At 60.4% G+C, this 25752-nt stretch overlaps 3 protein-coding genes across 4 annotated transcripts; 2 read left to right on the plus strand and 1 right to left on the minus strand.

Moving 5' to 3' along the window:
- Positions 1-201: 201 nt before the first annotated feature.
- KLHL17 (kelch like family member 17) lies at positions 202-6170 on the plus strand. The gene is made up of 12 exons (XM_043573477.1): positions 202-311; positions 1213-1472; positions 1560-1681; positions 1834-2055; positions 2549-2665; positions 2872-3085; positions 3405-3549; positions 3634-3801; positions 4225-4313; positions 4425-4498; positions 4694-4875; positions 5285-6170. Exons 1-12 carry the CDS (start codon positions 202-204, stop codon positions 5511-5513), a joined length of 1932 nt encoding a protein of 643 aa, XP_043429412.1. The 3' UTR covers positions 5514-6170.
- Positions 6171-6906: 736 nt separating this feature from the next.
- On the plus strand, positions 6907-15138 carry PLEKHN1 (pleckstrin homology domain containing N1). 2 transcript variants are annotated; one of them, XM_043573478.1, is made up of 16 exons: positions 6907-7181; positions 7299-7398; positions 10145-10291; positions 10395-10475; positions 10599-10671; positions 11014-11141; positions 11223-11354; positions 11542-11622; positions 12397-12472; positions 12590-12738; positions 12863-13012; positions 13235-13369; positions 13540-13680; positions 13836-14045; positions 14319-14367; positions 14455-15138. In XM_043573478.1, exons 1-16 carry the CDS (start codon positions 7099-7101, stop codon positions 14568-14570), a joined length of 1851 nt encoding a protein of 616 aa, XP_043429413.1. In that variant the 5' UTR covers positions 6907-7098; the 3' UTR covers positions 14571-15138. The 2 variants fall into 2 exon arrangements, with proteins under 2 accessions (XP_043429413.1, XP_043429414.1); XM_043573479.1 differs by lacking the exons at positions 6907-7181; positions 7299-7398 and having other exon boundaries at positions 10147-10291; positions 10379-10475.
- PERM1 (PPARGC1 and ESRR induced regulator, muscle 1) lies at positions 15109-20613 on the minus strand. Its single transcript, XM_043573476.1, has 4 exons — positions 20373-20613; positions 17224-19386; positions 16460-16585; positions 15109-16221 (listed from the first exon to the last, which is right to left on the minus strand). Exons 2-4 carry the CDS (start codon positions 19223-19225, stop codon positions 16106-16108), a joined length of 2244 nt encoding a protein of 747 aa, XP_043429411.1. The 5' UTR covers positions 19226-19386; positions 20373-20613; the 3' UTR covers positions 15109-16105.
- Positions 20614-25752: the final 5139 nt, after the last annotated feature.

A 25752-nucleotide genomic window follows, 5' to 3' on the forward strand; every position in this document is an offset into this window, starting at 1 on the left:
TTAGAGAGCCTCGTTCAGTCCCCAAAGACGCGGGCTGCGCGGGAGGCGGAGCGGGCGGCGCCGAGAAACAGCGGCTGCGGGCAGGCGGCGGGACCGAGGGAAGCTGAGCCGGCCGCCACCGCCTAGCAGCCCTCCAGCCGTCAGTGCGTCCGTTCATCTGTGCGTTCTCCGCGGATCGCGGCGGGTCCGGCGGCCGAGACCATGCAGCCGCGCAGCGAGCGCCCGGCTGGCAGGACACAAAGCCCGGAGCACGGCAGTCCGGGGCCCGGGCCGGAGGCGCCGCCGCCGCCACCGCCGCCGCAGCCGCCGGCGTGAGTGGGCCGAGGGTCTGGGGACCGTAAGCCAGACCTGGGGCTGAGTGGGTCCGGAAAGGAGACAAGGAGGGGGCGCGCGCCGACCCTGGCAGGCTGCCCGGAGGAGGCGGCCTCTGCGCCCCGCAGACTCGGCCGGCCGGTGGAGGGTACAACTCCTCCGTTTATCGCGCACACAGAGACCTGGGACAGGACGTCCAGAGGTGGCTGCTTCCCGGAGGCTCTGTCCTCTCCCGCCGCCCTTGAATTCCGGCTGCGCTCTTTAGACTCAGGCGGCTTGTCTGCAGGATGCGTGTTGCGGGGGGGGGGGGGGGGGGGGGGGGGGAAGAGGGGCGGGTGGAGCCGCTCCGGAGGGTCAAGTGAGGTCAGGCCTGATGGTGGGCATAGGGGTCTTCTTCAGAGCTGTCATACAGCATTAGCCAGTTTCGCTTCATGCACGTCCTGTGTGCCCAGCTCGTGCGGAGGACACTGGACTCATGGGAAACAGGAACGGTGGCGGGTCACAGACAGAAGAGAACCTGGTCCCAAGGAGGGCAGAAGAAGCCTGGTTCTTGGGAGAGTCACAGGCAGAGGGGGTCCTGGTTCTTATGGGTACACCTGGGCAGGGGGGAGTGTGGTGCCAGGAGGGTCCCAGCAGAGGAGGCCGTATAGGCCCGACAGTCGACATCAGGTGCGTGACTGAACCTCACGCTAGGAACAGGGACGGGGCAGTTTTGCTGGACTCCAGGGAGGCTCCCCGTATGTGAGGAAAAGTTGAGGAGGGTGGTCCTTGATGGAAGCCAGGTACGGGCTGCTGGACGGAGGGGTGACCTCCTGGGTGTCCTGGCCCTGCCCGAGGTTTCAGGGGTGGGTGGACAACTCCCTGCAGAGTGCACCCTGACCTGGCACTCCCCACCTGCAGCCCAGAGGCAGAGCGTGCGCGTCCTCGGCAGGCCCGGCCCACGGCCCCCATGGAGGGTGCAATGCAGCTGCTGAGCCGTGAGGGCCACACTGTGTCCCACAACTCCAAACGGCACTATCACGACGCCTTCGTGGCCATGAGCCGCATGAGGCAGCGTGGCCTCCTGTGTGACATCGTCCTGCACGTGGCAGCCAAGGAGATCCGAGCCCACAAGGTGGTGCTAGCCTCCTGCAGCCCCTACTTCCACGCCATGTTCACAAGCAAGTACCACCACATCCAGTCTGGGCACTTGGGGGGCTCCGCAGATCTCACAGGGCAGGGACCGGCCTGACCCGCTGTCCCCACAGATGAGATGAGTGAGAGCCGCCAGACGCACGTGACGCTGCACGACATTGACCCTCAGGCCTTGGACCAGCTGGTGCAGTTTGCATACACTGCCGAGATCGTCGTGGGCGAGGGCAACGTACAGGTGAGGGGGCCTCATCTCACAACCCACGGCACCTCTCCTGGGCCTCGTGCCTCAGCTCCCGGTGTCTTCTCGTGCCTCTCCCTGTCCCTCAGGGCCTCACGTCCCGTTTCTCCGTCCCTCTTCCCCTGGCTCTCTCTCATCTCACCCCACAGACTCTGCTCCCAGCTGCCAGCCTCCTGCAGCTGAATGGCGTCCGTGACGCCTGCTGCAAGTTCCTGCTGAGTCAGCTCGACCCCTCCAACTGCCTGGGCATCCGGGGCTTTGCTGACACACACTCCTGCGGTGACCTGCTCAAGGCAGCACACAGGTACGTGCTGCAGCACTTCGTGGATGTGGCCAAGACTGAGGAGTTCATGCTGTTGCCACTAAAGCAGGTAACGTGCCAGCTGGCATACAGCCTCGACCCTGACCCAGTCCCTAGACCCTGGACCCCAGACCCCGTCCTTAGACCCCTGGCTCCCTTCATCTTGGCCCTTAAGACCTGGCCCTTTGCCCCCCTCCCCCCGCCCCCAACCCTTATTCCCAACCTCTGACCCACGCTGCAGGCTCACGACCCATCCCCTGACCAAGCCCCCCCACAACCTCATTCCCATTTTCTGACCCACCTAAGCGTTCAACCTTTGACTTCTGATCCCATCCTGCCCTGACCACATCCCTGCCTACAACCTCTAGTCCCTGGTTCCACGTCCCCAGGACTGCTCTGGGCCTAGGTCCCCAGGAACCAAATCTGTGGCTCCTGACCTTGCTTGGCCCCTTCTCATAGGAACTCTGGGCTCCCTATCAGACTCTCCCTCCCAGGCACCTTCAGGGCTCCATGGGCCCCCAAGACCCTCCCCAGATCTCAGGTCTGAGGGTCCCCACCTCCAGGTGCTGGAACTGGTCTCCAGCGACAGCCTGAACGTGCCTTCGGAGGAGGACGTCTACCGTGCCGTCCTGAGCTGGGTCAAGCATGACGTGGACTCTCGGAGACAGCATGTCCCAAGGGTGAGGCCAGCGCCTGGGGGGGGCCCAGTGTACCCGGGAGGGGCTGCACAGTGGCGGAGGGCCTGGGTGCACCTGGGCTCTGCCGTGTCCAGAGAGCCTTCACAGGAGTGATGCAGGCACGTGTTTCAGGAAGGGTCCAGGGTGTCTGAGAGTGAGTCTCTTCACTGGGGCCTGCCCCCTGACCATGGCACCCCTGCACCCCCCAGCTGATGAAGTGTGTGCGCCTGCCCCTGCTGAGCCGGGACTTCCTGCTGGGCCATGTGGATGCCGAGAGCCTGGTGAGGCACCACCCTGACTGCAAGGACCTGCTCATTGAGGCCCTCAAGTTCCACCTGCTGCCTGAGCAGAGGGGCGTTCTGGGCACCAGCCGTACGCGGCCCCGGCGCTGTGAGGGCGCTGGCCCTGTGCTCTTTGCTGTGGGTATGTTCACCTATCGTGTCCCCTGGTTTCCGGGCCCCCCACATCACCTCCTTCTCCCCTCCCATCCCTGACCTATGCCTTCTATCTGTAAGCCAGCGCAAGCCTACCCCACGTTATATTGGTCACATCCTGCACCCACCCCACACCGGCTCCTCTTGTCAGCCTGCGGAGGACCCCGAGTGGTGTGACCCGCTCACCAATCCCCACCCCCACCCACCCTTCGAGCCCCCATACTCTTGACCTTGACCTATGCTAGAGACCCCCAGCCCATTGCCTCCCTGGGGCCCCTTGTCCTGCCCTGTCACCTCCCCATCCCTAGGTGGAGGGAGCCTGTTCGCCATCCACGGGGACTGTGAAGCATACGACACACGCACTGACCGCTGGCACGTGGTGGCCTCCATGTCCACGCGCCGGGCCCGGGTGGGCGTGGCAGCAGTTGGGAACCGGCTGTATGCCGTGGGTGGGTAAGTGCGGAGGTTGGTCTGGGGTCAGGGGCTCAGCATATACCCGCTGGGCCAATCCTGACCGGCAACGGACCCCTCCCCTAGTTACGATGGGACTTCAGACCTGGCCACCGTAGAGTCGTACGACCCCGTGACCAACACCTGGCAGCCTGAGGTGTCCATGGGCACAAGGCGCAGCTGCCTGGGTGTGGCCGCCCTGCATGGGCTCCTGTATGCAGCTGGTGGCTACGATGGGGCCTCCTGCCTCAACAGGTAGTGGCCGGGGTCGGGGCCGGGTGGCCTCTTGGGGTTGGTTTGGCTGTAGGTGTGGCCGCATCAGGATTGCAGAAGTCATGCCTGAGGGGAGCAAAGAGGGATCCCACCTGACTCGAGTCACCCGGTGCCCTGGGCTTCTCCATCTGCACCAGCCCAGCTGCCCTTTCTTTTCCTCTCAAGTTCTTCCCAGCAGCCCGGGGGCTGGGCCCATGTGGACACTTGCCCAGGGTCTTTCAGGCAGTCAGCCAGTGGCTCATGCCCACCCAGAAGGCCTGTTTCTTGCTGCAGTGGGATTCTGGGGTCAGTCTCTGTGACTGCCCAGCATGGGACTATAGTCATTCCGTAGGGGAGGGCAGGTCCTGGAACCAGGGCAGCCTTTCTGCCACTGCTCAAGGTCAGTAGCAGACCTGGTGTCCACAGTGCTGAGCGCTATGACCCTCTGACGGGAACATGGACGTCCATCGCTGCCATGAGCACCCGGAGGCGATACGTGCGTGTGGCCATGCTTGGTGGGTGACAGAGCCTGCTTTGTGTAGTGCCCGCACCCCCACCCCTACCTGCCCCCACCCTGAGGACCCCACATGTAGCAAGCACGCCGTGGGTATGTTGACTCTCTGCAGATGGGAACCTGTACGCGGTGGGTGGTTACGACAGCTCATCGCACCTGGCAACTGTGGAGAAGTATGAGCCCCAGGTACGAACCCTCACATCGATTTCCCTTTCTAAGAGCTATTTGAGGTCATCACTCTGGTCACCCATGTCACCCAGAGGGTCAACCCTCTGCGTCCCATCCCTTTCGCACAGATACCCTGCCCCGGAGTAGGGGTCTGCGCTGTGGAGAAGGGAGGCTTGTGGTGGGTCTGCCCCCAGCCACTTTCCTCAACCACAGGTAAACGCGTGGACCCCCGTGGCTTCCATGTTGAGCCGACGAAGCTCAGCAGGGGTGGCCGTGCTGGAGGGGGCTCTCTACGTGGCCGGCGGCAATGATGGCACCAGCTGCCTCAACTCTGTGGAGAGATACAGCCCTAAGGCGGGTGCCTGGGAGAGTGTAGCACCCATGAACATCCGAAGGTGCGCTCGCCCCTCCTCCACAGCCCGGGGGGTCGTCACCACCACCTACCAGCGCCTGGCAGATAGGTCTTAGGGCCTCACCCCTGTGGGGTGTGCCAGCCCCTCCCATCTGTAACCCCCCCACCCCAGCTCCAGGTCCCCGCCCCCAGAGGCTCCTCCCCTGGCCCTGCCCCCAGAAGTTCCACCCCTGGTCCCACCCCAGAAGCGCCTCCCTGGTCCCGCCCCCAGAGGCTTCTCCCCCCCCCCCCCCCCCCCCCCCCCCCCCCCCCCCCCCCCCCCCCCCCCCGGCCCCCAGAAGCGCCTTCCTGGCCCCGCCCCCAGAAGCTCCACCCCTGGCCCCGCCCCCAGACGCTCCTCCCTGGCCCCACCCCCAAGGCTCACCACCCCGACCCCACCCCCACGCCTCTAGGAGCACCCACGACCTAGTGGCCATGGACGGCTGGCTGTACGCGGTGGGGGGCAACGATGGCAGCTCCAGCCTCAACTCCATCGAGAAGTATAACCCGAGGACCAACAAGTGGGTGGCCGCGTCCTGCATGTTCACGCGGCGCAGCAGCGTGGGCGCGGCGGTGCTCGAGCTGCTCAACTTCCCGCCGCCCTCTTCACCCACGCTGTCCGTGTCGTCCACCAGCCTCTGAGCCGCCGCGCGGACTGCACAGAGACCCAGCCCCGCGGCCTCCCACATGCCTTAAGCCCCAAGGGGTGGCCCCAGCGCCTCGTGTGTCGGGGTCGGGGTGCTCGACCCCCACCGGGAAAGTCCTGCCCTGTGTGTCCCTGTCTCTCTGCGTCGAGGCTGTCCATTTCTGTGTTCGTTCCTCAGTGTTTGTGTGTGTACCGTTTATTTACTTAATGGTTGGTTTATTCATTGTTTATTGATCGATGAGCAGCGCAGCACCCACCAGTTTACAGTTTCCCCTTGAAGTGTCCTGTGTCTCTGGGACCAAGCTGCCTTCCCCTGAGTCCTGCGGCCCCACTGGGGGCACCAGGGAGAGATGGGTCAGGGGTGAACTCAGACTCTGCAGACCTAGATGGACTGAGGGGCAGATGCAGAGCAGCAGGCCAGGGTTAGTGTGGTGGGGGCTTTCTGCGCAGGTGCAGACCCTTCCAGCCTGGGCTTTGCACACCACCCCTACCATGCCCAGCCAGGCACACTCCCAAGGAAGTCATGAAGCAGCAGGCTTCCTTCTCGTGGGCATGGTGTCTTCTCTGGATCCTGCACTGAGCTGAGCACAAGCGTGCCACAGACCCCACACAGCAATATGAGCCAACTTGAACAATAAACATGTTTCTTGGGCTCTGGGGGCTTGAGGCTGAGTGTACATCTCCACCCTTTGGGGTCCTGCCTGGAATGACCGGCAGGGCGCGGGGACAGGCGTGCGGCTGGGTGAGGCTCTGCGCTGGCAGCTGGGGGCTTTGAGGCAGCATCGTCACATCCAGGTGGGACAGGGAGGTGATGTTGTGGACAAGCACCCGGCCAGGAGTGTGGTTTGCTGTCAGCACGGTCCGGAGAGGCCTTCATGGTCCCATCTCATCATCCCAGGCTCTGGAGAGGGGGGTGGGTGTACACAGCATTACCCCTGCCTCACCGTGATGGTCCTGGGGACACCCAGGAGGTTTGTGGCCTCCCTTCTGGGCATTGGCCAGGGACCGAGAGGTTGGGGGAGGGTCCTGGCTTCCCCTTCCCTAAAGTTGCACACTCCTGTTTCAGCAGCCGGGAGTAAGCACACACCCCCTTAGTCAGTGGTGACTCAATGGCATTTGGGTGGAAACAGGATGTGTGCTCTCAGTGGGGAGGGGTTGTATCAGGCAGGGGAGGGGGGGGATCCTTGGGCTCACGGAGCTCCAGCCCCAGGCAACCCCAACCCGAGTGTTGGCAGGCCACATACTCATAAACCAGGCCTTTGAGGCGACTGCTGTACAGACTGGAGGCCAAGATGGGTGCTCTTGGCCGGACCCCAGGAGAAGACTCTTCCCACACCCCACACCCCTACCCCCACCCCAACTCCAGCCTAGCCTGTGTGTGTGGAGGACCAGGTCAGAGAGCTGAAAGGCTTGGGCCCAGGGAAGGGTGGGTCCCTCCCAGAAAGGCTCCACCCTCGTCTGGCCCTTAGGTATAGGGCAAGACTTCCCAGAGCCCCGCCTGGGAGGCGGGACGTGAGGCTCAGTACCGAGGGACACAGACCAGTCGACCTGTTCCACTGGGGCACGCCACTACCGCCGCCCATGGGGAACAGCCACTGCGTCCCTCAGGCCCCTAGGAGGCTCCGGGCCTCCTTCTCCAGAAAGCCCTCGCTGAAGGGAAATAGGTGAGGGCGGGGGGGGGGGGGGTGGGGGGGGGAGCTCAGCCTCGGCCACTAGGTCACAGGGTGTCCCTCAGTCTGCCTCTGGGGCCAGGCTGTGAGCCCCACTTCACTTGTCCCCAGAGAGGATGGCGCAAGGAAGCTGGCTGGCCTGTTTGGCACCGAGGCCGGTCCTGACGGGGACACCACTGCTGACAAGATCTTCTACTACGTCCCTGGGACGGTGAGCAGGCGGGTGGGCGTGTCCCAGCTCACAGGGGTGCGGTGGCGGTGGTCTCCGTGTGGCTGTGTGTGCCTGTCCTATCTTCGCTCAGCCCAGGGTCTTACCCCCTCAGCCTGGGGGGAGTCAGATCCCGAGTGAGGTGAGGAAGCAGACGCTGCCCCACCCCAGGGAGCTCATGCGGCCGAAAGTCTGAGTGGAGAGCGAAACTGAGAGACACTGAGTCAGTGGGGCGAGGGAGCACCGGGCAGGGGCGGGCCACAGGCGGGGCCTCCAGGAGTCTCTCTGCTACGCGGGAGGGGGTCCCAAGGTCAGGCTGTCCACTCGGAACCGTACCTGTGGTGTCTGCCCACCCCCAGGACTTGGGCGCGGGACAGCATGTCCAGGCATATTCGAGATGGGCCAAGCGCATGTATCTATGTCGCCGCGTGGGCGCGGGTGTCACGGTGGTGGTGTGGCTGTGAACCCCCACCCTCTGTCATTACTCTGAGAGGAAGAGGCTTTAGGTGAACAGTGAGCCAGCCTCTCACCTACTCTGGACCTGTTTCTCCCAGGGGGTATCTCGGCATCCACTACTGCCTCATTCCACAGCAGCCCACTGTGCCCCCCCCCCCAAGGCCACATAGCAGGGATGTGGCTCCCGTGTGCTAGGCCCGCCTCTGAACTGAGTTCCACCCCCTCTCACCCTGCCCACCTCCTTGAGGCTAAGGATTAGCTGAGTGGGGAGAGACCCCAAGCCCTCTTCCCCAGCTTGGATAGCATTGGGTAGGGGTGAGGCTCTGCTATGTGCAGAGACCCCGGCACGTGAGGGAAATGAGCCTCCAATTTCTTGGGAGACATAGAAGCAGTAACATTTGTGACTCTGGGCCAGGGCCCACGCCCTGCATCCCTCTGTCCTCGCACTGCCCCTTCGAGGCCTAGCAGCTGGTGTGGGCTTCCAGAGCTCACCTTTCCAACGTGTTCCTCTCAGGCTGGGAAGCCCACCCCTGTCCCCTCTCTTGCCGTCTGTGGTCCCGGGGCTCTCCGCAGGCAAAGTGCTGGCTTGAGAAACCATGCTGCCTCAGAGAAGTGGGCAGGGCACTCTGTCCAGGGTCTGGCTGGGCTGGGCTGGAGTCCCTCCATGTGGTCGCATCTCAGACCTCGACCCTCTCTGTCCCAGCCTGGGACACATCATGTGACCCTGGTGGAGTCACGTGAGGTGTGGTGGCCCTGGTGGTCCTCTTTTGCCAGGACATAGCAGGAAAGGGGACCAGGCAGGTTGAACCTACAAATGAATCAACCTTGCCACAGCTATGAGCTAACTCCTCCCTGGGCCCTAAGGCTGGGCCCGGGCCACAGGGACAGCTGTGTGGCCCTTCCTTCTCCATGGCCTAATTTTCATGGGTCCCATCCCTGAGCTGTTCCCCACACTGGGTGTGGGTACAGGAGGCCCCACCCAGAGTCAGGGAGGCCAGGAAGCCGTGAGCCTGTTCACATTCCTGGGCTTGCCCAAGGGGTGGCTTAGCTTGGCCGGGACTCAGCAGCCTTTGAGACGGCCCCTGCTAGCACCCAAATGAAGCATGGCCCCAACTCGCCCCTGAGCCCCTAGACCTCAGCCCTTCCAGCCAGCGTGTCAGGTCAACACCCATCCCTATCCGACTCCCAATCTGATGATTAACCCCCCCGACTACAGAGGATCCCCTGTGTGCCAGAATCAGCTAAGTGTGTGTGGGCACTGACAGCCCCTCCCCTCAACAGACAGGCACTGAACCTCCAGCACATCCCTGGCCTGGCCTAGGCCCTGGGGATACAGCAGTGGGCAAAATAGACAAAGACCCCATTCTCTTGATATTCCCATCCCTGTGACAGAGCCAGATAACAAGGAAAAGATATGATAAGTCAGATGTGGTGGCGTTAAGGAGAAAAGTAAAGGAGGAAAGGTGTGCAGAGGGATCGGGGAAGGTTACAAAGTTACCCAGAAGGGATCTCCTAGAGAAGGTGATATCTGAGCCAAGTCCTGATGGGTGAGAAGAGAGTTGGCCTGAGTAGTCCAGGCAGAGGGACAGCAAGTACAAAGGCCCTGAGGCAGCCTGTGCCTGATATGAGAGAACAGGACTAGAGGAGGGGGCAGATCACAGAGGACCCTTTGAGCCATTTCCAGGACCTTGGGCTTCTCTGTGGGTGAGGTTAAGGGGCCCGCCGTGGTGTGCCAAAGCTGTCGGCACAGACTCTCAAGGGCTGATCTGATGCATCTTTTTCCAGCTCCCCAGTCACTGACATGCTGGTAGTTTGAAATGGGCCATGGTGGGAGTATTTACATCGAAATCGCCTCCCCCACTTTGTAGAACCGGGTATTAAATATTTACAGCCAACACTACAAGCATGGGAGTGTTTCGAGCACCGTCTCCGTCAGATGCCCCCAAACCCCTCTGACCGACAAGTCTTTGGAGGCTGAGTAACTGACACAAGGGTACGCAGCTGAGGAAATGCCTAAAATGAGGGTTGGATCTCCGCTGAGTTCAGACTTCGCTGGCTCTGCCACTGGGCCATGTGATTTTATGACTGGCAGGCAGTGTTCGCTCGTGTGTGTATCTTCCCACTATTTCCACGTTAAGAAGCTGTGAGTGTGTATACGGTTCTGTACCTATGAGCGATGGTGTGTGTGCGTGTGTGTGTTCCTAACCTTTGTATTGTGTGACTGTAGGGGTGTGTATGGGCGGGGCAGCTGGTCCCAGGTCAGGCCCCCTCCCCTGAGCTCTGCTCCCCGCAGGACATCCCAGATTTGGAGAGCCAGCGAGAAAATCTAGAGCAGCCGTTCCTGAGTGTGTTCAAGAAGGGGCGGCGGAGGGTGCCTGTGCGGAATCTGGGCAAGGTTATACACTATGCCAAGGTCCAGCTGCGATTCCAGCACAGCCAGGTGGGGCCAGGCCGGGCCGAGCGGGGAGGGGGCAGGGGTGCTCGGGTACCAGCCTGGGGGCTGACCCCCAGCCCGTCACACCGGCAGCCCTGCTCTCCCCCAGGACATCAGCGACTGCTTCCTGGAGCTGTTCCCCTCTTACCTGTACTTCCAGGCCCATGGTTCCAAAGGACTCACCTTCCAGGTGCGGGGAAACAGGCAAAGGGCGGAGGCTAGGGGTAGAGGAAGAGAGCAGCCTCCTGGGAGGTGGGTATCCACGTCCCGCTAGGGGTCCCCCAGCCCTCCTCTCCCCCACGTGCTCTGGCAGGGGCTGTTACCACTGATGGAGCTGAGTGTCTGCCCGCTCGAGGGATCCAGAGAGCATGCCTTCCAGATCACAGGTGTGTGGGGGGCGTGAGTGGGCCTGGCCCCCAGGAGGGACCTCTAGCTGGGGCTGCTCAGGGACCTCGGTCTGGCTGAGCTTCAGAACAATGGAGGGACCCTGAGTGCACTGGGGGATCCTGGCTTTTCCTCCAGTGTGCCCATGAGCGTTCGCTGGGCAGGGGTGCAAGGTAGCGGGTAGGGGACCTCCAGGGCTGTGAACGTGGCCCTGTGAGTGGCCGATGGTCCCAGATGGTGTCACAGGCTCCTCCTGTCCCAGGCCTTGGGGTGCCCACGGATCCCTTGGGCAGGGCCTTTCCTGTGGGCTGCTGGCCCAGCCCACTCCACTCCTCCACCCCCAGGCCCGCTGCCTGCTCCCCTTCTCGTGCTCTGCTCCAGCCAGGCTGAGCTGGGCCGCTGGCTGTACCACCTGGAAAAGCAGATGGCCCTCGTGGGAGGGCTGCAGCACTGCCACTCATCGCCCCCGCAGGTGAGTGCCAGGAACCCCCACCCCCCTTCCCATCCCCCCTGCGCCCACACCCTCTGCCTGCCCCTGACCCCCCTCCACTAGGGCCTCCCTGAGGACGAGCTGCCCTGGACTCTGCAGCGCAGACTGACCCGGCTGCGGACAGCATCGGGGCGTCAGATGGTGGGTAGTGCCATCTGTGCCTCGAGGGTCAAGCTGCAGCATCTGCCCTCACAGGTGCGTGCGAGGCGGGGGGGCCCAGGGGTGACAGGAGATGGGGCCACAGGGATGAAGACGTGGGGGCACAGGACGGATGGGAGGGGGAATGGAGGAGGGGACAAAAGATGGGGGAGGGGTGAGGAACGGGGTCCAGGCCCTCGCACACACTGGTCGAGCCCCCCCTCTGCCTTTGACTCCCTTGCAGGAACAGTGGGACCGGCTCTTGGTCCTGTACCCGACATCCCTGGCCATTTTCTCTGAGGAAGCAGATGGGCTTTGCTTTAAGGTGGGTCCCTCCCCACCGTGGACCTGCCCCAGGGAGACACCCTGTGTGTGGGGGTGGGAGAGGGCAGTGGCTCCGGAGGAACCTGTATTTCGGGGCCTGTTGGGACAGAGTGTGCTGGCCCCACCCACCTGGCCCGCTGCCCTGGTCAGTCTGGTCTCAGCTGTGATGTGGCTAAGGAGGGACCCCTGCGTAGGACCCCTTATTATGCCAGAGCATCCTCCACCACCAGCAGGACCGTCACCGAGGCAGGGTGCATGGGGGCGGAACCCCTCCCGGGAGGCACTCTTGTGTTGGCCCCCAGTATCTCTGAGAGGGGCCTATACCTCCGAGCGGACATTTTCCAGTGTGTGTGTGTGTGTGTGTGTGTGTGTGTGAGGGTCCTCTCGAGCTGGAGTGTGTCTGTCACGTGTATCACAGTAACCTTCTACCCTCAGTCACTGAGGAACGTACAGGGGTCTCCTGCATGATCCCTCCCACCCTACCCCCGGTCTTAATAGGTGACCCAGGGGACCAGTCCCCAGAAGCATCCATCTGTGCCTGCCATTGGCTGATGGAGGCCCTACCCAGAGTCCAGGGGTAAAGGTATCCCTCAGGAGAGACGGGGAGCACTGACCTCCCTCGGGGATGTCAGCCGCAGCCTGCCTTGCCCTCTGCCTGTGCTCTGAGGGCCCAGCCCGGCTCTGGAGAGTGAGACAGAACTATGGGCCCAGGCAGAGGCACAGGGGTTGCACCCACCCCAGACTGGGGCTCCGTCTTTCGTCACCGCCCCCACAGGGGGAGCTCCCACTCAGCGCCATCCACATCAACCTGGAGGAGAAGGAGACGCAGATCTGCTCTTTCCTCGTCGAAGGTGGGTGGAGGCCTGGGCTGGGAGGGCGGGCACGGGCCTCCCGGGTGCCCCAGCTCTTCAGTGGGGCCTTGCAGGGGGCTTCTGTTGCCAGGCCCCCTCACAGTGTCTGTGTGCTAGGCCGTCTCATCAACACCATTCGCGTGCTGTGTGCCAGCTACGAGGACTACAGCCGCTGGCTGCTCTGCCTGCAGACGGTCTCCCGCGGGGACGGAGCTCCCCCACCGCCCGGCCCTGAGAGCTTCCCAGGGCTGCGGGTGTCCACACAGGTGAGGGGCCAGCGAGGACAGATGCTGCACCCACCTCTCAGGTTCTGGGCAGAAGGGGGGGTGGGGAGGGAGAGGGGTCCTGCTGTCTGTCTCACCTCCCCTCTGCCTGCCCCCTGGTGTCCAGGTCCTGGGTGGTGGCCGAGGCTCACTCTCCTCAGATGGACGAACCAGCTGGGGCTCAGGGTGCCCAGCACCCCCGTCCACGCACACCAGCCACTCTCTCCCTGAATCCTCAGTGCCGTCCACCACAGGCTGCCCCGCCCAGCCTGTGCCCGTGAGCATCTGGGAGTGGGGAGGGATAGGCAGAAGAAGGGGGCAGGGAGTCACGAGGACAGTTTGTGTTGGGGAACCTGGACCCCCATGGCACCCCGTTTCAAGCAGGACCCTAGTTCCCCGGGGGGAGGAGACTCAGACTGAAGGGAACTTTGTGCAGCCTCATGGGGTTGAGTGGGTCGGGGCCCTAGGCAACCTTCTGGAAGGTCTTTGGTCCCCCCAGGACCAGGCCCACCCTGGCGGCACCAGGAGGCAGAGGGCAGAGCCGAGACGGAGCAGCAGCAGTCGGTCACCCAGGAACAAGGCCCGGGCCGAGGGGCCCGGCCTGGCCACCTCGTTGCTTTTGGACCTGACCAAGGTGAGCCCAGCACGCTGACCCAGTTCTCCATCCCACCCTTCACCTCCCTGGCCTCCATTTCTCAGGCCCGGGTGGCCCTGGAGCCACCTAGAGGCCTTCTTGCTCAGAGAAGGGAGGACTCGGGCCACCTCCTCGTCAGGAAACCTGTCCCTCTTGCCTCTTGCCTGCAGCTGAGCAAGCACAGCCCGGAGGGCAACCCCGAGGCCCGAGACCGGCCTCCGGAGGCCCCACGGTCCCCGCTCTACGCTGATCCCTACACACCACCTGCTACCTCCTACCACAAGATCGCAGCTGTCCAGGGCCTGGATGAGGTCAGTTCCCTGTGGGGGACGGAAAGGGCCGGATGTGCCCACAGGCTGAGGTCCACTCAGCCACGATGAGAGGCCAAGGCATTTCGGGGACAGGGATCCCTCAGCTCCACCGAGGCTCTGGTCCAGAGCCTCAGGTCACCACCCCTTTCTTGCAGTTCCTCAGCGCGACGCAGAGCTCACTTGGACCTGAGTCCTCGAGCGCATTCCCCTCGGTCCCTGTGTCTGTGCCTGTCTCTGACCCCAGCTCTGGGCTCTCCGGTCCCCACTTGCTCTCCAAGGAGGGAGCCCTGCAGCCGCGAGCCTCTCAGCGGCACCGAGGCTCTGTCCAGGGCCAGGGTCCACCACCCCCAGACTCCCCTCAGCATGTGAGTAGCAGCACCCACCCCTGCTGGGCAAAGGGTTCTGCGGGGAGGTGGAAACAGTGTGTGGCCTCGGGGACCCTGGGGGAGCAGGACAGACGGAAACAGGGAAGATACGGCAGGTCAAGGACACCGGAAGCAGCAGCAGGCTGGGGGGAGGCTGTAGGAAGGGTAGATGCGGGAGGAAAAGGTAGGGGTGGGATCTGGCAGATTCGTGGGCTGGTCTCCAAGCGTCCTCCCCCGGGGCTCAGATCTCAGACTTGTGGTTGGGGTCCCCAGGTCTCCCCTGTGAGAGAAGTCTCACCCGACCCCCTGCTGCCTCCCTCAGGTGAGTGAGGGCCCTTGCCTCTTTCTGAGGGGAGCTCTGGGTGTTGCTTCCTGAAGGCACATGCATCTCTGTCCCCCCCCTCCCCAGGTGGCCATCCCCTCAGGAGCTATGACAACATCTGGGACAAAGCTTCATCTCCTTCCCACAAGCGCTGGCCCCGCGGAGCACCTGAGGCTGGTGGGGGGCTCATCCAGTGGATCTGATGGCCCCTGGGCCGGCTGGTTCTTGGGACTACCCGCCAGCATTAACCCGGGAGTGGGGGTCTGCAGCAGAGCTGGGTCTTTCTTTGTAGGGCCACGGGCTGACCAGCATCCAATACCTGAACGCCATCGAAGGCTGAGTCAGTGTCTGACCCCAGCAGGGTGCAGGGGTCTCCAGAACTCTGAGTTTCCCTGGGCTCTGGAGGGGCCAGGCAGAGGGCCTCATACCGAAGATGGCCTGGTGACACTGCTCAGGTCAGACACAGATCAGAGCAGGATGCATGGAGGGACCAAACTTGAACCATTCCTCCAGGGAAGACACGGGGAGGCCACTTGGTGCAGGCTTTACCTGGGGGTGGGAGAACAGCGTAGGTGTGAAGGCCAGAGGGCTGAGAAAGAGTAGTGGGGGTCAGAGCACGTGAGGTCAGAGAGCACAAGGGTAGGAGGTCAGCGAAGTCTGAGACGTCACAAGCAGAGGCAGGAGGGTGTTCCGGGCAAATGTGAGTGCACCGCGGCCGGCTGGGAGAAACTGACAAGAGACTAAACAAGAAAGATGAAGATTGTATTTGTGCTGCGTGTCCCCGCGTTTTCCACTCAGCAGCCAGAAGTCCCCTGTCCTGGGGACCCTGTGCACACGCCGACCCGGCACCCAGCTTGGTAGCCTCCGTTGCTTTGCCGCCACCAGCCTCCCACCCGCGTTCCTGCCCCATCTCTGGCTCCTCAAAGCCCCGGGACGACCCCAAATGTTCAGTCCCTTTACCTGACACCACCATATTCTGCCCCTGTACCTCGTCCAGGGTTCCCCACAGGAGGGGCTCCAGCCTCTGCCCTACAGACCCTCACCCTGCTAGGACCGCCCTCCCATAGGCCCCTGTGGGTTCCTGCTCACGGTCTCAGGAGCCCAGAAGGCCTTGGCCACACGCCCCTGGGGTTCAGGGGTCAAAGAGGCCTCAGAGGTTTTCACTACCCCAGTCCGCTTGTAAACAGGGCAGATAGTCTCTGGGACTATCTGGAGGGGGCTCCACCTGAAGGCCACCCAGTCTCCTCGCCCTTGCCCCCTGCCCGGATTTCCAGCTGCAGCCTTGCTGCTGCACTGACACCTTCTAGTTTCCAACACTTTGTCCTGCTTCTCACCCCAGCTCACCAAATGAAACATAGGACACCTCGTTAAATTTGATTTCAGATGAGCCACGCGTAATTTAGTACAATCTCCAATACCGCATGTCTGAAATGCAAGTTTCACCGGACACCCTATGTTTTTATTTGCTAATCTGGCCACCTTACTAACCAGCTCCTTGCTCAGCCCTACCCACCCAGCCTTCCAGAATCTCCCTCTTTCCAGGTGTGGAGCACAGCCTTGGCCTCAGCCACTGGCTAGACCTTTGGGTGGAATCCAAGGGAGCCAGGACCGAGGACACTGGCTCCTTCCTAGATGCCATAGGACACAGGGATCAAAGGGCAAGACCTGAGGCGGCACCTCGTCCTGAGCCCCTGGGGCCACTTCTTTGTCCTGTGTCTTCCTGGACCAAGCCTGGATCCTACCAGCTGGGGCTGGGGCTGCGGCTGCGGCCGGGCCTGCGGCTGCGGCGCCCCTGCCCCACGTGCCGGCGGAAGTAGTGGATGGCGGAGATGGTACCGATGTTGGCCAACAAGACTGCAAGAGAAGCACGAGAGAGCCTCCTGAGTGCCGGCTGCCTTCCTGTCTGGCCACTGTCTTCTGTCCACACGGCCTGGCCCTCAAAGGGCAGGAGGAGGCCAGCGGAACTAGGGGTGGGTCGGGGAGAAATCTGTGCCTCTCCACGCACCCCTCATCCCTGGTGGCCCGGCAGCTGAGACTGGACACCAGCTGTCATCCTGGGCACCAGCCCACTCCTCCCCCAGGGCCCCCGAACCTGTTTTCCAGGCGTCTGGGGTGTGCAGATCTGACGTTCTCACAGCCCAGGTGGCAAAGGCTACGAACACCAGGCACATGTCGTTCTGGCTGAAGGTAAATGAGGTGAGAGGCTCCCGGGGCTCTCCTAGGGAAAAGAAGCATGCTCTGTGCTCCGGCTCCACCCAGGCTCGTCTGTCCCAGACCCGCTGTCTGAGTCACTTCTTCCGTGTAGTACCCCGTCCCAAGACACAGGGTAGTGTGTGGCACAGCTGAGTCAAGCTGACCTCAGCAGGATTTGCCGCTGGGGTACCATTTCCTGGTTTGTAAAATATCTTGCAGGGAAATGTGAGAGAAAGTCTATTGAGTGCCCGACCCAGCAGGCAGCAAGGCCTGAGCGTGAGCTGTCCCGGTGTCTACTGTGCTAGAGGCTGGGGGCAGGGCACTGCTGTCATCTGGGCCCGGATACAGAATGACGGTCAGTGCAGAGACAAGTTCCCGAGTGGCCGTGGTGTCTGGCCTCATCCACCCCACGTGGACTGTGTCCTGGGATGGCCAGGAGCTGGTCCATCCTTCCCGGATCATCCCTAAGGCCCCCCTAAGGGCTCATGACCCGGGGTCCTAGCCTGCCCCTCCCCAGCAGCCCTCCTGGCTGAGCTCTCTGGACAGTACGTTCTCGGGACCTGGACAGCCCCGGGGCCCACGCGACACTCACCTGCTTGGCTGAACTCTCTGGACAGTACGTTCCCGGGACCTGGACAGCCCTGGGGCCCACGCGACACTCACCTGCTTGCCTGACTGCCAGGCTGAGCTGCTCTGCTGTGACTGGGCTAGGCTCTGGTGAGGTTCCAGACCCCACTCCCCAGGGGACCGACCCGGGAGGCTCTGTGGCCTGCAGCTGGAGAAGGGCAGCCAGCTCTAGCACGCCCCCCGACACGTCCTCCCCAAGGAAGTGTTCATAGGCCTCGGGGATGGAGATGGGCACGGGGTCTCCAGGCGGACAGGCTGGCACAGGCTCAGCTTGTGGGGGGTGGGCCACGGAGTGGCCCCCCCAGTGCCCTGACCTCTGGGCTCGGCGGTCCTGGAAGAAGAACTCGCACGTGTCCGGCCACTGTACTCCGGCCAGCGCCTGGTCAGCTTCTGCCGCCTCCACGGCATCTTTATCCTCCTCCTCAATAGTGTCACAAAAAAAGAACTCGTAGGCCTCTGGGAGGGTCACTGCAAAGCTGCTCCTGGGCCTAGACCCCACAGAGGCAGAGGGGGGAGGGGAAGGCAGGTGTTTGAGGATCCGAGGCTGGGGGGACCGGGGCCCGACTGCCACGGCATCCCAGCCTCCAGGCCTGTCTCGGCCCCCGGCTGCTGTCCTGGGAGGCGCGGGCCGGGCTGTGGCTGGTGAGGGTGGGCCTGAGGTTTCTCCCAAACCTGGCTCCTTGGGGCTGGGCACGGCCATGGAAAATCGCACTCTCTTCTTCTTGGGTGCTTGAACAGAGCCTGGTGGGGGGGGCTCCCCCGAGTGATGTCCAGGGGCACCTGCTGAAGGCTCCCCTCTGGGTTTCTGTTGGTGTCCTCCTGGAGACACAACAGAGCTCAAACACAGCCTGGCCATTGGGGCAGCCTCCACCTCCACCAAGTCAGGCCCAGCCCGGGGAAGGGGAGCAGGTGTAGACACACCTGCATCGGACCGGGTCTTGGAAACAAGGTGAGGCAGAGCAAGTGTAGATGAGTCCACCTCTGGCTTAACCACTGGGCCCACCACAGGTAGGTCCATGTCCAGTCTAGACTTGGGGGCAGGTGTAGACAGAGCCATGTCAGGTTGAAGCTTGGAGGCGAGTGTAGACGCAGCCACATCTGACTTAGCTTCGGAGATATCTGGATGAGTCTCCTGGGCAGGTGTGGACGCGGTGTGTGGCTCGGCTCTGGGCGTCATTCTGAGTGGGTCTGTACCTTGCTCAGTCGTAGGGACTGGTGTAGACAGACCCAAATCTGTTCCTTGCTTGGTCATCTGCGCAGGCGCTCCTGCAGACTCTGGACTCAGTCCATTCTGCCTGGTTCCTGGTGTCTGCTCTGCTGTTCCAGCCGAGAGACCCTTCCCCCTGGACCCAGCCAGACCAAGGTCCTCCTTGGGCCTGGCCTCAGCAGGCAGCAGGGAGCCCAGGTGGGTGGGAGCAGAGCCCGGAGTATTCGAGCACCGGCCCCCCTTGGCTCCGGCCGCGTGCCTCTTCTTTCGGCCAGGGCTGCGTGGCGCGGCTCCAGGAGTGCCGGGGGGCCTCTGGGGAGCAGTGGTGCAGCCGGGAGACTCGGGGCTCTGAGGAGACTCACCAGGGGGACTAGGATCAGGGTCCTGGGGGGCTGGCCCCTGCAGAAGTCTCTGCATCTCGTCTCTGGAAGACGCTGGCCCTGGGAGCGACGAGCTGTGACCTAGAGGGGCGGCGTCAGATGCGAGGGACGGCAAAGCTTCTGACTGTGCGGACGTGCCGGGCATCTGCTGATCAGCCCCCAGGGCCAAGACAGGCTCACGCCAAGACCTGCTGACCAGTGGCCGGGCGGCGGCCTTGTCCTCCTTCTTGAAACCAGGCCAGCCCCTCCCCCCAGCAGCCGGCTGCCCCTCGAGGAGGGGTGGAGGCCCAGGGGGACTGTGGCCACTGCTGTCCCCTTGGTCAATGTCACTGGACAAGAGCTCATCCGCAGAGGCCAGGCTGGCCTGCGGGAGGCCACACTCTTCAGTCGTGGCTGCAAACTCGGCCCAGTCCTGGTCACTCAGCTGGATGCTGTACTGGAAGTTTTCCATTTCAGGTCAGCAGAGGCGCTTGAGCAGCACAGCCTGAGGCTAGGTGGGATCTTCATGGACCCAGGCCCCGGACACAGGCCAGCATACGCTGCCACCACCCTGCCCAGTCCCCGGGGTGCCCCCCACCTCCTCGGCTCGGGGGCCGGCACTCCATCTATGTCCTGCAAGAGAGCAGAAAAGGGAATCCAGAGGGAAGCTGAGCCGCTGTCAAACCCGACCTTTCCTCCGAGTTAGAGAACGCGCGGCTCCCGCTTTGCCTGCTTCCAAACTGACCCCTGATAATAACCGTGTAATGACATATGTTACATTCTGCAAATCAAATAGTGAGGCACACTAAGAAAATAGGGTTCCTTGTGTTTGAATTTTTGTCCCCAGAAGTGGTTTACGTCACATCTTTGAGCATTTTCTGTGCAGCTAGGTCAGCCTCACTTTCTCCAACTTTCCTGCAGAACGATAGGTACCAAAGTAAACTTCATACAGCAAAACCCATTTCAAGGGTCACTCACTGGGAGTCAGTTCACGTGGGGGATGGTCAACTCTGGCCTGTCCCCACGGGCCCACGGTGGCAGCTGGCCACGGAGGAGGGGTGGCAGCGTCCAGCAAGCGACCAGCCTTTGGGGATGACCTTCCACCATCCTTGGCTGGGACAGGTTTCCGGGCTTCCCCTGAGTTCAAGGTCACTCTAGTGCTGGCCAGAGCCCACTCAGAGGTCACCAGGGAGCACCTGGCTCTGCCCCTTGCCTAGGCAGGAGGTCACAGAGCAGAAATGAGCCTCCTAACTCCCAGTGGGTTACCAGAGCCATCCTCAAGGTCTGCGCCCCTGACCCAGGCCTGCCCAGCTAGCAGAGCCCCCTTGTCTGCCTCATCTCTGTGAACAAAGGCGACCCCAACTGCCTGAGAGCCCCTAGTGTCTCAGCCTCCTACGGGAGGTGACCTTCGACCTTTGGCCAGCCACCACCGCACCCTGGGAGATGGGAGGTCACTCTGGTCAGGCCGGTGCTGAGATGAAGATTCCTTGAGACCAGAGCATTGTGGCTTCCTGACCCACTGAAATGTCCCCTCCTCTCTGGCCCTTGGGGAAGTCCCTCTGGGGCTGTCTGACTTTTGGACTTCTTGGGGTGGGAACAAGGGACTAACAGTGTCATACCTGGGACCCTGTGGCCAGCCAGGGCAGTGGAGCTGGGCGTCCGAGCTGCCTGTCCCAGAGCGGCATGGTGCTGGGCTCACCACACAGGCCCCACCCCCACTGCCAAAAATACCCCATCCCTGTGGTCACATGTCTCCTGCCAGCCATCAAGGTCCAGGCCACAAATAGATGGCATTTGAGGGGCCTCCAGCTATGTGAGGGACACCTTCCTGGGCAGGTCAGATGCTGGCCAGAGAATGCGAACCTGCAATCAGTTCTGCACGGGCCTCCTCTTTCCCAAGCTGAAGGCCACACTGCACTCTTGGCCCGGGCTGACTTTTCCTCTTAAAGTGGCCTCACCTGCTGTGAACCCTCCCCCCTGCCAGCAGCGCCACCCCCACCTCCCACCAGCCCAGGCCTGTCTGGGTCTTAGGGCCTTGCCCTGTCGTCTGTGTGGAATAGAGAGGGTTACTGAGTGATGATAAAGGGGAAATGACCTTTCCAGAATGTTCCTAGAGATCCTTTGGAGGTGGGCCGCTGATGACTGGGTGTGGAATAGTGGAGCGAGGCGTGCACCTCTCTCCTCCGGCCTCCAGAGGGTTACTGGCCCCTTCCCAGGCAGCACTGTTGCACCTGCTGGTGGGGGCAAAGGGACAAGTGGGGCCACTGAGGGCTCTTGGTAGCCAGCATGCCGAAGGGGAATGGGCTTTGGCCTCTAGAGAGGCTTGGGAGGGTTCAGGGGAGGAAAGTGCATTGCTCCGCACCAGCATCTCTCCTGACCTAGACGCCGGTGGTGGGCGCAAGAAGGAGGAGGCAAAACAGAGTCTGTTCCTTCAAGAAAGGGGGCCTGGTGCTGCCACCCCCAGCACAACCAGTCACCAAGAGTAGGCGGGCAGGGGTAACAGTGCCTCAGAGATGGGCCTCCAGAGTGCGCCTCCTCTGCCAGGCCTCCCTGAGCACTCTTTCCAAAACTTATCCATCCTGGGAGGGGGCACAAAGAAGACCCCGTTTTCAGAGTTGAGCCTGGTGAGGCACAGAGAGGGTGAGCGACTCCTGCCTGACCACACAGCTAGCAAACGGCAGAGCTAGGACCCAGCGCCCTTAGCTGCGCTCCAGGCCATCCTGATCTCGGGGCTGATAGTGCCCATCCCACACAGGTCATTGTAACACACACTTGTGGCTTCCAGGCTGTAAGGGATGTGAAGGGGGAGTAAGGGAGCCAGACAGCAAACATCTAAACAGACAGGTAGATGAGATCATCTCCGACAGCAACACAATGGAAGAAGGAAGTATTGTGGAGAGAAGGGGTGCCCTGGAGGGGCTGGAGACTTCTCTGAGGAGAGGGCCTTGGACTAAAAGGCCTTTGAGAGCCTGAGGGACAGCACTCAGTGGGTGGGAGACAGAGAGGGCCAGGGCCATAAGGGTAATGGTGGAGAGGCAGCTTCACACAGGGGGAGCAAGGCCGGGGCGCTTCGATTCCCAGTAAGCCAGCCAATGTATGACATGTGCAGGAAGGGCACGAACTGTGTAGGAAAGGACCCTGCCTGTCGGTGTGTGCCACCCGGCCACCTCGTGCAGGCCAGCCTGGCCCATAGTGAACTTTACATAAGTGGAGTCGTGCCCTAAGAACCTTTCCGCGTCTGTGCAACAAGAAAAACTAGTTTCCTACTCACACTGTTCTCCTGTGAGTCTCCTGTGCTACCCACACGACACACTTCACTTCTGTTTCTGACACCAGCTGGGTGTCCTACGGTTTAAGTCAATTCTGGCACCATCTACCTGGAGACAGCATGAGATCCCCAGGTGAAGGGCTCAGTCCCACAAGACTGCCCGCCCCCCTTCCGGGTTTAGTCACAGGTAGTGGGTCCCCAGGTCACCCACAACTTGTTGGCTACAAACCAGTTTCCCATGACCCTTCCCCCTTGGATTTGATTAACTTACTAGAGCAGCTCACGGAAGTCAGGGAAACATTTACTTACGTTTACCGGTTTACTGTACGAGGGTATGATAAAGGGTACAGATGAACAGCCGGATGGAAGAGATGTGCGGGGCGAATTATGGCCTGGGTGCCACTCCCCCCACACCTGCACATGTTCAGCAACACGGAAACTCTGTGAACCCCATACGATCGGGATTTTATGGAGGCTTCCTCACATAGGCATGATGGGTCATTCAATCCAATTCCAGCCCCTCTCTCTCCGGAAGAGGGGGTGTTGCTGGGGCTGAAATTTCCAAGCTTCTAATCATGGCTGGTCCTTCTGGTGAGTATCTCTATCCCAGAGCCCACCCGGAGTCAGCTCATTAGAACAAAAGGTGGTCCTGGTGCTCTTATCACTTAGGAATTCACAAGGGTTTCAGTAGCTCTGGGCCAGGAACTGGGAGCAGAAACGAATATGTGTATTTTCTACAATCTCACGTCTGCCTCCTCAGAGCCTCAACGTGATTCGGAGTCAGGCACCTCGGGGGCTGTGCTGGTCAGTTTCACCACCAACAGTGGCCTCGTCTCTGCATCATGTTTCTGTGGAAGGAGATTTGGGTTGTTTCCACCTCACAGTCGCAAACATGCCCGAACGTTTCTCTCGGAAAACCTGTGTACTTGGCCTCGGAGAGGCCAGAGGGTCGGGTCGGGGCGCGAGCTTGTTCAGCTTCAGAAGCCACTGCCCGACGGTTTCCCGAGTGGCTGTGCATCTGCTCCGACTGCAGGACACGTGCGGGTTGTCTCTGTGCTGCGCATCCTCACGGACCGCCGTCTCTGCCACTCGGCGCTCTGGTGGCTCCGTGGTCATGCCACACTGCCATTTAATCCACATTCCCTTTGGCCCCTGGCCTTTCTATTCCCTCGAGGGTGTGTCTTCCCGGTGCCTGTGCCACCTTCATATGCCTTCTCCTCACTGGTTTGTAGGGCTTGTGCACTCTGGACGAGAACTCCTCACCGCTGTCTGTATTATCAATACCTTCCCTCAGTCTCACATTCTCACTCTCTTAACAGTGCCTTTTGGTAAACAGTTTTAAATTTTAATATGGTGCAAGTGATCAACAGCTTCCTTTATGGTATCACCATTTCTGTTCTTTTAAAGAACCTTTGCCTGCCCCAAAGTCATAAAGATTTCATAAAGGTGTCCTTGTATATTTTGTTAAAGCTTTGCCGTTTTAGCTTTCAAATTGTATCTGCAACCCACCTGGTATTGATGGGAGGTCCTGCCACACTTTTTTGTTTCCGTGTGGACACCTAGTTGGCCCAGTGCCACGTCAAGGCTTGGGTGGCACACGTGTGTGGGCTGATCTGTCTACAGGGGCAAAGCAGCACAGCCTCACATGGCGTTGGAGCCCCATAAGGTGAGGAGGTTTGGAGGGTTTGGGACAGGGGCTTTTTAACAATTGCCCTGGCTGCCCTGGGAGAGGCAGGGAGACCAGCTCTGAGACTGCGGGGAGGGATCAGGGGGACTAGGGTGAGGCCATGTGAGGACTGAGCTCTACCCAGAGGCTTTCCTTTCCTCCTCTCCCACCCAATCTTGGAGGACCTCACCGTGGGGGGCAGTGGAGGGATGTCTGCTGTAGGATGAGGAAACCAGGCAGAGCTCTATAGCACATCAGGATATGTTCCACAGTGGATGTTAAGTCTTGGTGGAGACCTGGGCCAGGGGGAACAAGTGATGGATAGATGGGCAGTCAGACACACATTCTATGGAGCAGGGAGCATGGGCCCAAGCAGGGGGAAAGGTGCAGGGAGAGGGAAGTAGAGGGCAGCCTGCTGTACCCCCAGGGACCACATGAGGGCACCAGAGTTCCACCGGAAGCAGACAGAGCCCAGCCCTTCCGGCCCTTACCCAGGTCTGAGGGAATGGACACTTAGGGGATGCTGGGCTCCCTTTCCTGAAGCCATGTAGTCCCCTTGAGCCCTTGAACTTGAGACAGTAAAAGTAAGCCAATTTCGATGAGTAGCTATTATGTGCCAAGGAGTCTTTCTCTTTTCTTTAAGTTTTATTTTAAGTAGACTCCACTCCCAACACGGGGCTTGAACTCACGAGGCTGAGATCCTGAGATCAAGATTCCCATGCTCTACCAAATGAGCCAGCCAGACACCCCACATGCCAAGCAGTCGTAAACGCTTTACACAAATTATGAGCTTTTAACTTTTTAAAAAATAGTTTTATTGAGGTATAACTTACATACAATAAACTGCACATATTTGAGTGTAAAATTTGCTAAGTTTTGACATTTGTGATGCCCAGGAAGCCATCACCATAATCCAGAGAGTGAACATGCTCATCACCCCTAAAGGTTCCTATGCTCTTGGTGATACCTCCTTCCCCTACTCCCAAGGTAACCATCAATCTGCATTTGGTAACTATAGTTAGGTGACACTGTCTAGAACTACTATGCTAACAGAAATAAGTCAGTCAGAGAAAGATAAATATATGATTTTACTCATATGTGGAATTTAAGAAACAAAACATGAATATAGGGGAAGAGAGGCAAAAATAAGATAAAAACAGAGAGGGAGACAAACCATAAGAGACTCTTAAATACAGAGAACAAACTAAGGGCTGCTGGAGGGGCACTGGGTGGGGGGATGGGCTAGATGGGGGATGGGCATTAAGGAGGACACTTGTCAGGATGAGCACTGGGTGTTATACGTAAGTGATGAATCGCTAAATTCTATTCCTGAAATCATTATTATACTGCATGTTAACTAACTTGGATAAAAAACAAAAAACTAATTGTGCTTGAGCCATAAAAATAAAAAATAAATTGAAAAAGAAAATATCAAATAAATAAATAAAATGGCTGCACCATTTTACATTCTTATCAACAATGTAAAAGTGTTCTAATTTCTCCACAACTTTGCTAACACCCCCATCTGTACTTTAAAAATTTTTTTAATTTTATTTTATTATTTTTCACAGTAATCTTGGGCACCTAGGTAGCTTAGTCGGTTAAGCGTACGACTTCAGCTCAGGTCATGATTTCGCAGTTCGTGAGTTCGAGCCCCGCATCGGGTTCTGTGCTGACAGCTCAGAGCCTGGAGCCTGGAGTTCTGTGTGTGTCTCTCTCTCTCAAAAATAAATAAACATTAAAAAAAATAAGTAAATAATAATCTCTATACCCAATGTGGGGCTCTCACTCATGACCCTGAGATCAAGAGTCATATGCTGTACTGACGGGGACAGTCTTTTTTTTTTTTTTTTTTTTTTTTTTGAGAGGGAGAGAGAGAGAGCACCAGTGGGGGAGAGGGGCAGAGGGTGAGAGAGAATTTTAGGCAGGCTCAGAGCTCAGCGCAAAGCCCAATGCAGGGCTCAATCTTCGGACCCTGGGCTCGTGACCTGAGCTGAAATCAAGAGTCAGACACTCAACCGACTGAGCCACCCAGACGGCCCTTTTTAATTATACCTATCCTGGT

The sequence above is a fragment of the Prionailurus bengalensis genome, chromosome C1 (assembly GCF_016509475.1).
Source record: "Prionailurus bengalensis isolate Pbe53 chromosome C1, Fcat_Pben_1.1_paternal_pri, whole genome shotgun sequence".
Classification (NCBI taxonomy): Eukaryota; Metazoa; Chordata; class Mammalia; order Carnivora; family Felidae; genus Prionailurus; species Prionailurus bengalensis.